Source organism: Manis pentadactyla, chromosome 5 (assembly GCF_030020395.1).
Source record: "Manis pentadactyla isolate mManPen7 chromosome 5, mManPen7.hap1, whole genome shotgun sequence".
Taxonomy (NCBI): Eukaryota; Metazoa; Chordata; class Mammalia; order Pholidota; family Manidae; genus Manis; species Manis pentadactyla.
This window is the reverse complement of record NC_080023.1, coordinates 17847395-17860893: the sequence shown is the minus strand read 5'-3', so window position 1 is coordinate 17860893 and position 13499 is coordinate 17847395. Positions and strand designations below refer to the sequence as shown.

The 13499-nt window shown below is 39.6% G+C and overlaps 1 protein-coding gene across 1 annotated transcript in view; it reads right to left on the bottom strand.

Moving 5' to 3' along the window:
• Nucleotides 1–347: 347 nt before the first annotated feature.
• The window catches only part of LOC118930143 (cytosolic beta-glucosidase), a 118634-nt gene continuing 105482 nt past the window's right edge, over nt 348–13499 (bottom strand). Inside the window, exon 5 of the mRNA XM_036921011.2 lies at nt 348–1059. Within this exon, the coding sequence (XP_036776906.2) occupies nt 857–1059 (203 nt within the window). The 3' untranslated portion in view covers nt 348–856. The remainder of the gene's footprint in view (nt 1060–13499) is intronic.

Here is a 13499-nt window from a genome sequence, read left to right as displayed (position 1 = left end):
ACTCATGTAGGTAATTCAATCCATATATGTGTTTCAGGAGTGCCATCAGTATTCCTAAGAACCTTAAATTTTTTTTTAAATACTCAAACTAGAGACCATGCCCTGCTTATTATTTTGCTTCCCATTCGGAGTCACTCAGCAGTAGGTATCTAGTTTCTCTGAAAAATCAACATTCAAATATTTTTTCTGCCAGTCTGTTTTACTAATTTATTATTTTTCAGAAGTTCATCAAGCAAGAAAAAGATGTACTTGTTCATGCATAGATAAAATATGTGCCAACTACATCAACAAATCCATTTTATTAAATTATCAATTCATCCCTTTGTTGAATACAATGCATAACTACATAATGTGACTAATTTTCGTTTTCATTTTTTTATACTAGATTAAATAGTAAAAATTTCATGGATGACATGAACATGGATCTATTCAGCAAACAATAGCTTATGTAACCAGAAGAAAACAGGCTCATAAACAAGTATTATTATAATAAGTAGTCTGCTGTTAGGGTTGTAATTCATGAACATACAATCCATAAATTTTGCATTATTGTTTCTAGAAAAATTCTAGGGATTTAAATTGAAGTTTCCAAGTCTATCTGATTTCTTAATATAAAAATCAGTTTCAGTGGTTTTCTGTTCTGGTTTTTTAAAGCCTCATTGATCAAATGCAAATACAGTAAAGGCCATCATTAACTACATCCCCAGGCATTACATATTCAGACTTCATAATCATGGATCAGCTGGTAGGGGCTGATTACAAAGGCAACTTGAGGTTGTCTGACGGACCACCAAAGCAGACTTCCTTTCCAAAAGCAAAGGTCTCCTGTTGAGGTGAGACTCCACAGCCATCTCTTCTATACATGTCTCTCCAGGCCATTATTTTGGATGATCTTGGCATACTCCTTTGCTGATGTGTAAGGGACTCGGGGTCTAGCTGGATCTTCAAAATCAACATGGAAGAGACCAAACCGGCTACTGTATCCCTGGTTCCACTCAAAGTTATCCAGAAGAGACCATAAACAATATACTTTAAGATTGACTTCGTCAAGTTGGATAGCTGAAATTTAAAAAAAAAAGAAAAAAGAAAATTACCATTTCTGGGAAAGTTTAATCAGAACAACAAAATCACTGATGGCCAGCATGGGTATCTTTCTCCTGCAGGGATCACAGTGGAAAAAGAAAAAACTTCTCTCAATCTGCTTTTCTAATTTTCTCTTTTAACCAAGCAGAGGTTTCATTCAAGAAGTTAAATTACATATTATTCTAATTATTTGGCTCTTCATTTATTTTGATATTCATTTTGTTCATCATTCATTTGTTTGATACACATCTTTTCAATTTCTACTACTTTTCAGACAAAGAAGTACACACACACACACACAGGGGTTCTCCCTAATACCTAGAATTATATTTATGAAAAGCACTTCCCAGCTTCTAAGGACAACCTCCAGATAATCCAGAAAGTCTACTGGTAAGTCAGAGGAAGTGATCAAAACATGACTGAGGAAGCCCTAGCATTTATCTTGTATCCCCATGACAAAACTGAGACATGTTTTAGAATTCTAGAAACAGAACTTCCAAAATGAAATGAGTCAGGACATAACTCTGGTTGTGCCCATATCCTAGACTGAATAGGCACAAAAATGCTATGGTTTCTCCTCTGCCCCACATCTCAACTCAGAGTGGGACTTAAGCTCTCCTAAAGTCAAAGCATTGGACCATCACTCCCCCAAATGTACATATACACACACACAGTAGTCTATATAATCTCATTTGCAGATGCCCCAAAGCCCATCCATGGACTCCACATTAGGGTGCCAAAGTGTGGAGAATTCTCTAAGTAGTTTTACACTGATTTCCAACACTTTAGTCAGGGAACTGAGCTCACTTTTTAATATTTTATTAGTATTATTAACATTTTAGTATTTTAATTAGTATTAAAATACTTATTAGTATTTTAGTATTCGTATTAATAATTAATATTTTAATATTTTGAGTTTGGCAAATCTCTGAGGTTGTATGAATTGCTGCATTGAGCATTTCTCTTTTAAAACCAGAATAAATAAACCCTATCTATGGGATGCACTAATATCCACTTCTCAGGGCAGAAATTAAATAAAAAGGCAGGTTTCCTTTAAAAGAACATATTCCTAAATATGTTGAGTGAAAATGAACATTCATATAATAAGTCAAATTGTAATGATCTTAGGGAGTGACTTCAACCAAAATGACTTTTCTAGCTTCAACAAAGCAAGATCCACCGTTTACATTTCTCTTTGGAGTAAATCTGTATTTTTTAGGTCTCTTAAAATCACTTCACCCACAAACTACTGTATGTGTGTTGATCATCAAACCCTCCCAGAATTTTTTTTTTGGACTATGGATATTCCATAGACAGGTTAACTGATGCATAACGCCTCTACCTTTTTACATGGAAGCATACAAATTGCTTTGCTTAGAGAATGCCTTGTGAGTGGCCTGGAGGCAGGAATTGGGCCAAGCTATATTGGCTTTTTTTAAATAAAGTATTGTTGGAAAATGAAATATAAACATGCAAGCACATAAAGCTTTGCAGGAATGAAAACATGTTATTTGATATCCCTCCTACTGGTCCACAATGCCATGCGTGTCTCCTCCCCTCTCTGTTAACCACAACCTGCAAGATACCAATACTTTTAAATAATTTTTTAATACATTTAAGTCTTAGATGACATATATCTAAGAACTAAAGTGACAAAACCAAATACCAGGCCAGAAAAGCACAATCTCCTTCACCTTATAATTCAATCTGGGAACATGTAAGAATCTGCATATTTTCTTTCTTATTTGCAGAATTATTGCCCAACAAGAGAGTCTGCCAGGTATAAACCCAGACAGTTTCTGAAAACACACACTATCCCACTGATCATGTACAAAAGGATTGATGCATGTGCTAAACCAGGGGCTAAAAATGATGCCCTGTCTGCTTGGAAGGGTACAAAAAGGAAATCTTGACAATTTCATTGTTAACCACCACGAGTTCCACAGCAGGTACTAAACTGCCTGAGTGACACTGGGGGATGTCTGCGTTTTCATTGCAGGAACATTCACGTACAGAATTGCCTAGTTAGGACTGAGGAGCTAGCCCGCTGGAATGCTTCTCATTGTGCTACCACTGGAAAAAATGACAAAACTGTGCTGGAACCTGCACGCCTCTCCTCCTCCAATCTCCTCAAGAACAGAAAGAGGCCATCATCACCTTTCTTGTCACTATGATTTATGAGCTCCCAAATCTTAGTAGAGAAAAAACACTTCCGTGAGTTCACTTACTTTCTTTCACCAGAGTTTCAGGCAAAGTCAATACAGACTGGAAGGAGTTGTGAATGGGTGCAAAACACACCAGAATAAAAGGGACATCCCACAGAGTCAGAGTCAGCTTTCGGACTGAGAGCCCAGTAGGAAGGGTCTCCCAGTCAGCAGGCTGAAAAATATCTAAGTCTTGCTGATACAGACTTTGTCAGGCTGTTCCAATGATAAGACTCTTGTGCCAGTGTGTACTACAAACACACACTCACTCATACACACTCTGCCCAGTGTTAGCCAAACTGAAAAGTAGTTGAGAGAACAATCTTTCTCCAGACTTCTCTTACTTCTGACACCAACTTCAAATTCAAGAGGTTCCCCAAACTACCCTCAGTTTCAATAATTTTCTAAAAAGACACAGAACTCAGTGAAGCCTGTTATACTCACAGTTATGGTTTATGACAACAAAGATTAATATCAGCCAAAGAAAGAGACACATAAATTAGAGACTGAGATGGTTCCAAATGCAAAGTTTCCACATCCTCTCTCCTAGGAAGCAGGACAAGTTACCCTCCTGGCATCAACATGTGACAACACACAGAGTATTGCCAACCAGAGAAGCTCTCCTGAGCTTCAGTGTTCAGAGTTTTTATTGGGGCTTCATTACATTGGCATGAGTCTGATATGGATAAACTCCGTCTTCAGCCAAATGACACTGAGTGACCCAAAGCCCCCCCAAACTAATCACATGGTTCATCTTTCTAGTGTGACTAGCCTAAACGAGGACATTCTGTCAGGGGTGCTATAGATTTCCTCCCAGAAGCTGAGGACAAAGGCCAAACCACTCTTTGGGCAAAAACAAATTTTTTACTATACACACACACACACACACACACACACCTATTTTAGAAGTTCCTTATTTCACAGTACTGGGAAGACTCTTCTCAAGTTATTGGTTTATGTAGTGCCATGATTTTTAGTCCTGTTTGTCATATTACAAAAAGCTAGAAATTGGGCATTCAGTATCAGTGGGAATTATTTCCCAATGGTTCATAAACAGAGATAGCCTTTGTTTTCAAGACTGCCAAGACTTATAAAAGACATCCTTTAATGTGGCACAACTATTAAGCTATCAAACAAATCACCAATCCACAGACCCTAGCTACCTTGACAAGAACCAGTGGAAAGCTTCAGAACAGTGCAAAAGAAAGAAGTCTCAAAGGAGAAAAATGAGACAGATAAAGCACCAGGAATGAGTGAGGGGGGAAAACACAAACTTCTAGATTTCTGTGTTCAGGTAATGGCAGACTACATTATTCAAGCAACCACACCTAATGGAAACAAGTAAATATGCTAGATAAAATTTTTAAAACAAATTATCAAAACAATAGCTGAAAATTTCATAGGGAATTACTAAGCCAAAGCAGAAAGTAGAAATTACACATGGCAACTGCTTTTGACTAATAGATTTTCCCAATTTTAAGAAATAAGAACCTTTTTTTTATTTTCTGGGGTGAGGATAGATATCAAAGCCCAGAGCCACACCAGGTGGAAAATTTAGCATGGCACCCTAGATGCAGAAAAACAAAATCCTCAAATCCTAAACCCTCAGGGCAAGGATGAGCCACAAGCAAACCAGTCCCTGGAAAGTCTCAAGGCACCTGGCGATTCAGAAACATCAAGTCTGGATCTTGGGTTGAGGTGATCCCAGACTGGTAGTACCTCAAATGACTGGAAGAGGCACATTCGAATTCTTTCTGAAGGAGATGCCTGTATTCTAAGTCTCTAATTATTATTACAAATATTTTTAAGTATAATCATCAGTTTATAATCAAATATAATCAGACATTGAAAAATTATGACATAAAAAAAAATTCAGCAGAATCAACAGACAGCAGAAACAAACCCACAAAAATCTGTTATTGCAACTGTCAAACTATGCAATAACCATATTCATTAGGTTTAAATCATAAAGATAAGTTAAATGTCTTCAAAGTTCAGGAATCCGTAAAAAAGTGATGTGGCAGATTTGGAGAAGGAAACTCAGCAGCCTTGTGTTTGAGTCCCAGATGCAGCAAGTACTCGCTGAGGAGGCCTCTCATTTCTCAGAGTACAGCGGAGACACATACTCCGAGGGTTTTAATAAAGATTACACAGGCTAGCATGGCCCCCAGCACAAAATCTAGCCCATGGTGGGTTTCTGTTGCTTTCCTCTCTGGCCATCCCTTAGGAAAATTCAGAATCCAAAATAAAACTATACTTTGATGTGCCCTCTCTCTCCACCCAAACATTTTGATAAAGTAGAAATTGGGTTTAAATGAACATCTGGGACAGTGTAAAATGGAGAAAAGAATCACAAGGATAACATTCAGTCTGAGAAAAGTGAGTGTAACAACAAAGAGGTACAGAGTGACTGTAAATCTGATGACAGGGCTCTTTACATCATTTAACAGACTCCTTTGTTTTCTCTAGGGTAACATCTCCAGGTACTTCTGTGGCCTCCTGCTTCCCTGAGTCCTGAGAAGCAGTCCCAAGACCCCTATTGCTTCGAGCTTCAGACGTCCAAGCTCTCACACCTGTATGATATTAATTGAGCAGGTACATGCTGGGGTTTACTTCTGGAGCAGAAAATCTTATCCCATATATGGAAAAAACTGGTAGAGTATGTCTGAGTCAAAGTCCTTTAGTATGTAGCTAAGTCAATGTCATAACAAGTCAAAAAGATAGGATGTAAGACAACCTCATATTCAAAGTCATTAAAATAGAATGGGAACAGATCCAAGCCAAAGACAAGAGTTGGGGAGAGGTCATGGAGAATGTCTGCAAAGGGTCATGGCACATCTTCTATTTGCATTAATTTGTTGCTGAATATGTGGTGTATGGAAGAATCAAGCTGAAGTAGAGACACGGAGCCTAAGCAAATTTCAAAACGATAACCAATCCACCAGGGCATTATTTCTCAAAGTCTTGATTCTGACCACCTGAACCAGTTGGCATTACCTGGAGCATAACTTAAAAAGACTTTGTTAGCCCCACCCCAGACCTAGTAAAATCAGAATCTCTTGGGTTGTGTTATGGGCTAAATTATGTTCCCCCAAAATCTATATGTTGAAGACCCAACCCCTAGTCCTTCAACATATGATCTTATTTGGACATAAAGTCTTTAAAGAAATGATTAAGTTAAAATGAGGTCATTAGGATGGGCTCTAATCCAATATGGCTGGGGTCCTTAGAACAGAGAGTTACCAGGGTGAGTCTGCACAGAAGGTCAGTGAGAGCAAGAGAGAATGTGGTTATCTGCAAGCCGAAAGGAGAGACCTCAGGAGAACTCAATCCTGCTGATACCTTGATCTTGGACTTCTACCTTCCAGAACTCTGAGAAAATTAATTTTGGTTGATAAAGCCATCCTTAGGAAACTAATACAAGTTCAGATCTAAGAAATTCTGTTTTTAATAAATTCCCTGAGTGATTTTTATACTTAATGAAGTTTGAGACTCAAAAGCCTAGGATAAGCCATGACAGTCCACTACAATTTTTTTTTTAACACAGCTTCCAATCCCCAAGGCATCCCCCTTGAGACTTATAAATGCTGGACAATCTCTCTCTGACCCTCTCCTTAACAATCATAACTTGGGATCTCTGTGCAAAGAGGGTGCAGGCCAGGTCACACCACCTTGCGGAAATGGATGACCACTGAGATAAAGGTGGAAAGACCGTGTGCTCAGGAGTGTCAAAATGCCTTTTCATCCCCCTGCTTAATCAAAGTCTAGCCTTATCTCAGTAGATCATGGGAAATCTCAATTTACTAGGTGTAATGGGTTGATTAGTGGCTCCCCCAAAAGAATAAACCTGTGAATGTGACATTATTGGGGAAAAGGGCCTTTGGAAATGTAATCAAGGATCTCAAGATGAGATCATCCTGGATAATGGTGAGTCCTAAATCTAATGACAAGCATCCTTATAAGAGAAGGGGAGCAGACATGCAGGGAAGAAGACAGGATGAAGACATAGGCAGAGACTGGAGCCATCTGTCTACAAGCCAAGGAACACTGAGGCAGCCAGAGAATCTAGTAAAATCTACCAGAAGCCAGTGGAGGATCATGGAACAGATTCTCCCTCAGAGCTTCCAAAAGGAACCAATCCTACTGACACCTTAATTTCAGACTTCTGGCCTCCGGAACTGAGAGAATAAATTTCGGTCTTTGAAGCCACCAAGTTTGTGGTAATTCGTTACAGCAGCCACACAGAACACAACATACCCTTTGCAAGTGGTTGCCAACTGGGCTCTGAGTCCCAAACCACCCACCTGATTTTGCAGAGGGCTTGTGAGAATCACTCTCAAGGCCTGTCAAAGCTGGAAAAAGAAAGCCTTCCAGACACGGTTTGAAGCAGATTTTCTGGCAACTTCCCCACATGCTAACTTTGAAAATGTGTTTCCCTGAATTAGGTTGAAATGCACAAGAACACTACAATTGGAGGAGTGCTTTAGCTGAATAACAGTTCCAACAGGAGAGCTGGCACAGTGGCTGCTCTTCCCTCTCTTCGTGAAAAATAAAATAAAATAAAACAACATCAGGGAGATCTAAACATAGGAAATGCTCAGTAAGCTCCCGACCCCCAGCTCCAGGTGAATATCAGGGGCTGGACAGCATCTGTGAAAATGTTCAAATAATCCCAACACAAGAGGTCCCACCTGCACATGGCAACTCCTGGTAGCAAAAACTAAGACTCTCTGAAAAGATAGTTTGGAAACCAAAGGCTGATTTTTAAATATTTTATAGGAAAATGGCAATAAACCAGAAATGAGCTGTAAAAGCTTTCTTAATTATCTTCATTGTTTCTGTTACTTACATAAGGTTTTTTCTGGGAGGTGAGGGGAAGCTGTGATCAGCAGTTGAAAAGCATCATATAAAAATCATATTTTTATTTAATTGTAAAGCTGATCTGAAGATAGGTATGCATTCAGTGTCATCTTCCAAAATTCCTCCATCAGGACTAGTTTTGCAGCGATTTCTACTGCAGGAGACAAGTCTTTATGGGAACAAAAGTTCTCAGGCAGTGAAGCTCTCTTCTACCAGAAAATCTTTCTTCCTTCCCCCTTTCCTTCCCTTTCTCCCCTCCTTCCCTCCTTCCCTCCTTTCTTTCTTTCTGGGACTTAGCTTCCCCTTCTATAAAATGGGAATAATAGTATCTTCTTCCTAGCACTATGGTGGCATTAAATAGGTGCATACATGCAAAGCTCTAAGAATAATGCCTAGTTTATAGTAAACACTCAACACACACTACTTGTTGGTACTGTTGTGGTGGTTATTTCTCTCAGAATCTGAAAGGGCAAGGAATGAAACCTGTTTTATCTCTTCCTCCCATCTGGCATCAAACAGCTTTCAGAGGGTAAAGAGTCAGCACAAAATGCTCAGTGCTGAGAACCAGAGAAATTAGGGCATCAAGGGAGAGTGAGGCATCTGGGCCAGGGTTTGTGCTCTGTGGGAAAGGGTCAGGTGTGGGTCATGAAGAATAAATCAGTAAAGACAAGGACCTTAGGGTGACACTGCCAGAGACACAGGGAGCTGCTGAGGCTCCCCCACCCCAGGGAGCTCAGAGGTGGGGTGGCATCACTCAAGGTTCGGGGGATCCTATGAAAACAGACACCCCCCCATTTATTAAATAAATATATGTATTGTGCCAGAAACTGGGAATATAATGGTGAACAAAATAAACAGCCTCTCTTTTTACAGAGCTTAACAGCCTATGCGAAAGACATATCTTAATCAAATTACCACCCTTTAATTAAAATCTGTAAAAAGTATTAAGAAAGGAAAGATGTGGGAACTGTGAGAGAGAACACGTTAGCTACCATTTACTGAGCACTTAGATACCACTTCAAGGGCTTCATGTCTGCATTAATTCATTTAACGTTTACAGTAAACCTATGAGTTAGATAGATAGTCTCACTGTCCCCATTTCACAGATAAGGGAATTGATGCACAGAGAGGTTAGGTAACCTTTACAAAATTTATTATCAAGTAAGCAGGAGAGTTGAGGTTGGAACCCAGGCAGGATAACAACAGAGGCTGCATGCCAAACCATGACACCTGAGTCTTGGCAACACGCTGTAATGGCAGATCTATCTTGGTCAGCAAGGGTGGGAGAATGGGGCAAATGGAGCCGTTTCCTGGAGTGAATGAGTGCTGAGAGCTCAAGGATTAGTTGGCATTACCTACTATATCAGCCAGGGTTCTTTCCTAGTTGTAAGTAATAGGATCTGATACTGACTGATGAAGCATAAAAGAGGTCAAAGGAAGAGGCTCAAAGGAAGCCTTCAGGAACAGTGCCCAAAACGCACCCCATGGAACTGGTGGGTAGAAGAAATTTCCTTAACTGTTAAGACTCAACAGGCACAAAGCCGTATACTTCCTGTTGCTGCCAAAGCCTAACTTTCCTGCAGCCACAGTAGCCACCAGCATCTCAGCTCTGTTTGCACCAGACTAGACTGTATCCACTCTCGTTCTCCAAAGCTGGATGCTCTGCTATCCTCACCAGCACAGTAAGTTCTGCTTTCCCTAAACTGTTCACTTTCAGATTAAATTCTCACCTGGGTAAGTCTGATTGGTGGAGATAGACGTGTACGCTCTTGCTTCAAAGAAACCTGGGTGATGTCATTCTCTACCTTAGCTAGACAAAACTCTTAAGTCTGTGCATTCCCCAAATGCAAGTGTAGTCAACAAATGCTAGGCAGACAGAAAACATGACAGATGTCCACTTCACTAGATGAAGGACAAGAGTAACCCAAGAAAAATGAACATGTGTGTGAAAGATCAGATATGGGAAAGTTCCCAGCACATTTAAGGAACTTAAAGAAAGTAGATCAATGGATCATAAAGAATCACTGGACACTCACAGAGAATAGAATGGTGGTTACCAAGGGTGGGGGAAGTGGGAGACAGAGTTCAAAGGATATAAACTTTCAGTTATAAGATGAATACATTTTGGGTATCTAATGTACAGTATGGTGATTATAGTGAACAATATTGTATTGTGAACTTGAAGGTTGCTAAGAGAGATCTTAAATGTCCTCACCACAAAAAAAAAAAGGAAATGGTAATTATGTGTGGTGATGGCATTAGCTAATGCTATGATGGAAACCATTTCACCATGATTTGTCATAAGTTGATCAAATCAATATGTACACCTTAAATTACAAAATATCACATGTTAATTTTATCTCAAAAAAGCTGGAGGGAAACAAAAAGCTATTGTGAGAGAGCCACAAGGGGGGCTGAGCTATGCACTTCCTTATGAAGATTTTAAGGATTCTGATCTTTATGCCAACAGCAGTGAAATATCATTGAAGGAGTTTAAGCAAGGGAGTGACTTTAGCTAATTTGCATTTTTAGAAGATTACTGTGACCTGTGTAGAGAATGGATTTGAGGGTAGCAAGAATGGAGTCCTGGAGAGTGTTTAGGAGTGATGGCAGTAATTCATGCGGGAGGTGGTGGGAGCTCCATCTGGGGTGGCGTAAGTGAAGACAAGGAGAATCAGATGTATTCAGTAGATACTCACATAAAATCAGCAAGATTGAACAATTCCCTGGAGATCAGCGGTGACGGAAATAAGGTAGCAAAGTTAGCACAATTAATAGATGATGTCAGCCTCTGAGTTATAGAGTGCTAGGCACAGACAAATTTTGGAGGAAAGGCAGGGAAGATAATGAACCAAGCTTTGGTTATGATAATGTTAAGGTGATTTTTTTAACCTCCAAATGAAGAGTAGGGCAGGGAGTTGGATAGACAAATAAAGAACTCAAAGTAGAGCCTGAGATGGAAATGTAAATTTTAGAGTCATCATGTACAGATGGTAATTAAAATTGGTATTGAATAGAATTTGGAGAATAAAAAAACAATACTTTCAAAGACTTATACTCTGAAAACTACAAGTCACTCTTAAAAGAAATTAAAGGGGACACTAACAGATGGAAACTCATCCCATGCTCGTGGCTAGGAAGAATTAATATCGTCAAAATGGCCATCCTGCCCAAAGCAATATACAGATTTGATGCAATCCCTATGAAACTACCAGCAACATTCTTCAATGAACTGGAACAAATAATTCAAAAATTCATATGGAAACACCAAAGACCCCGAATAGCCAAAGCAATCCTGAGAAAGAAGAATAAAGTAGGGGGGATCTCACTCCCCAACTTCAAGCTCTACTATAAAGCCATAGTAATCAAGACAATTTGGTACTGGCACAAAAGCAGAGCCACAGACCAATGGAACAGACTAGACAATCCAGACATTAACCCAGACATATATGGTGAATTAATATTTGATAAAGGAGCCATGGACATACAATGGCAAAATGACAGTCTCTTCAACAGGTGGTGCTGGCAAAACTGGACAGCTACATGTAGGAGAATGAAACTGGACCATTGTCTAACCCCATATACAAAAGTAAACTCAAAATGGATCAAAGACCTGAATGTTAGTCATGAAACCATTAAACTCTTGGAAGAAAACATAGGCAAAAACCTCTTAGACATAAACATGAGTGACCTCTTCTTGAACACATCTCCCCGGGCAAGGAAAACAACAGCAAAAATGAACAAGTGGGACTATATTAAGCTGAAAAGCTTCTGTACGTCAAAAGACACCATCAATAGAACAAAAAGGAACCCTACAGTATGGGAGAATATATTTGAAAATGACACATCCGATAAAGGCTTGACATCCAGAATATATAAAGAGCTCACACGCCTCAACAAACAAAAAACAAATAACCCAATTAAAAAATGGGCAGAGGAACTGAACAGACAGTTCTCCAAAAAAGAAATACAGATGGCCAACAGACACATGAAAAGATGCTCCACATCGCTAATTATCAGAGAAATGCAAATTAAAACTACAGTGAGGTATCACCTCACGCCAGTAAGGATGGCTGCCATCCAAAAGACAAACAACAACAAATGTTGGTGAGGCTGTGGAGAAAGGGGAACCCTCCTACACTGCTGGTGGGAATGTAAGTTAGTTCAACCATTGTGGAAAGCAGTATGGAGGTACATCAAAATGCTCAAAACAGACTTACCATTTGACCCAGGAATTCCACTCCTAGGAATTTACCCTAAGAACACAGCAATCAAGTTTGAGAAAGACAGATGCACCCCTATATTTATCGCAGCACTATTTACAATAGCCAAGAATTGGAAGCAACCTAAATGTCCATCGATAGATGAATGGATAAAGAAGATGTGGTACATATACACAATGGAATACTACTCAGCCATAAGAAAAGGGCAAATCCAATCATTTGCAGCAACATGGATGGAGCTGGAGGGTATTATGCTCAGTGAAACAAGCCAAGCAGAGAAAGAGAAATACCAAATGATTTCACTTATCTGTGGAATATAAGAACAAAGGAAAAACTGAAGGAACAAAACAGCAGCAGAATCACAGAACTCAAGAATGGACTAACAGGTACCAAAGGGAAAGGGACTGGGGAGGATGGGTGGGTAGGGAGGGATAAGGGGGGGAGAAGTAGGGGGGTATTAAGATTAACATGCATGGGGGGGTAGGAGAAAAGGGAGGGCTGTACAACACAGAGAAGGCAAGTAGTGATTCTACAACATTTTGCTATGCTGATGGACAGTGACTGTAAAGGGGTTTATAGGGGAGACCTGGTATAGGGGAGAGCCTAGTAAACATAACATTCATCAAAATGTAGATTAGTGATACCAAAAAAAAAAAAAAAAAAAAGGGCAGTTTCTGTGTGTGGTAACCTCCAAAGAGTTCTACACAAGGGTATAAAGGGCATATAAAAGTGTAGGCAAAGGGTCTGTTTGTGTTTATACAGAGGATCAAAGCCTAATTGGGCTACCCCGAAAATGAACTAAGATACGATGTGAAAGAGAACTTCCAACATCAGCACTCTCTGGAAGACTCATGCCAGAAGATGATCATCAAAAAACCCCAACAAAGATCCACGCACTGCTACAGCTGTAGATGCACTCATCCCACCAGCTCCTGGACTTGCCATGGGAATGAGGAAGGAGATATCTAAGCTGGCCTGTGCATACAGTAAAACAACAAATTTGACTGGATCTATACTGTTGGAACTCAACCAAGAATTAGGAGAAGTGCAAACTGTAGCGCTCCAAAATCTTACAACTACAGATTATTTACTGTTAAAAGAACATAAGGGATGTGAACATTCCCCAGGA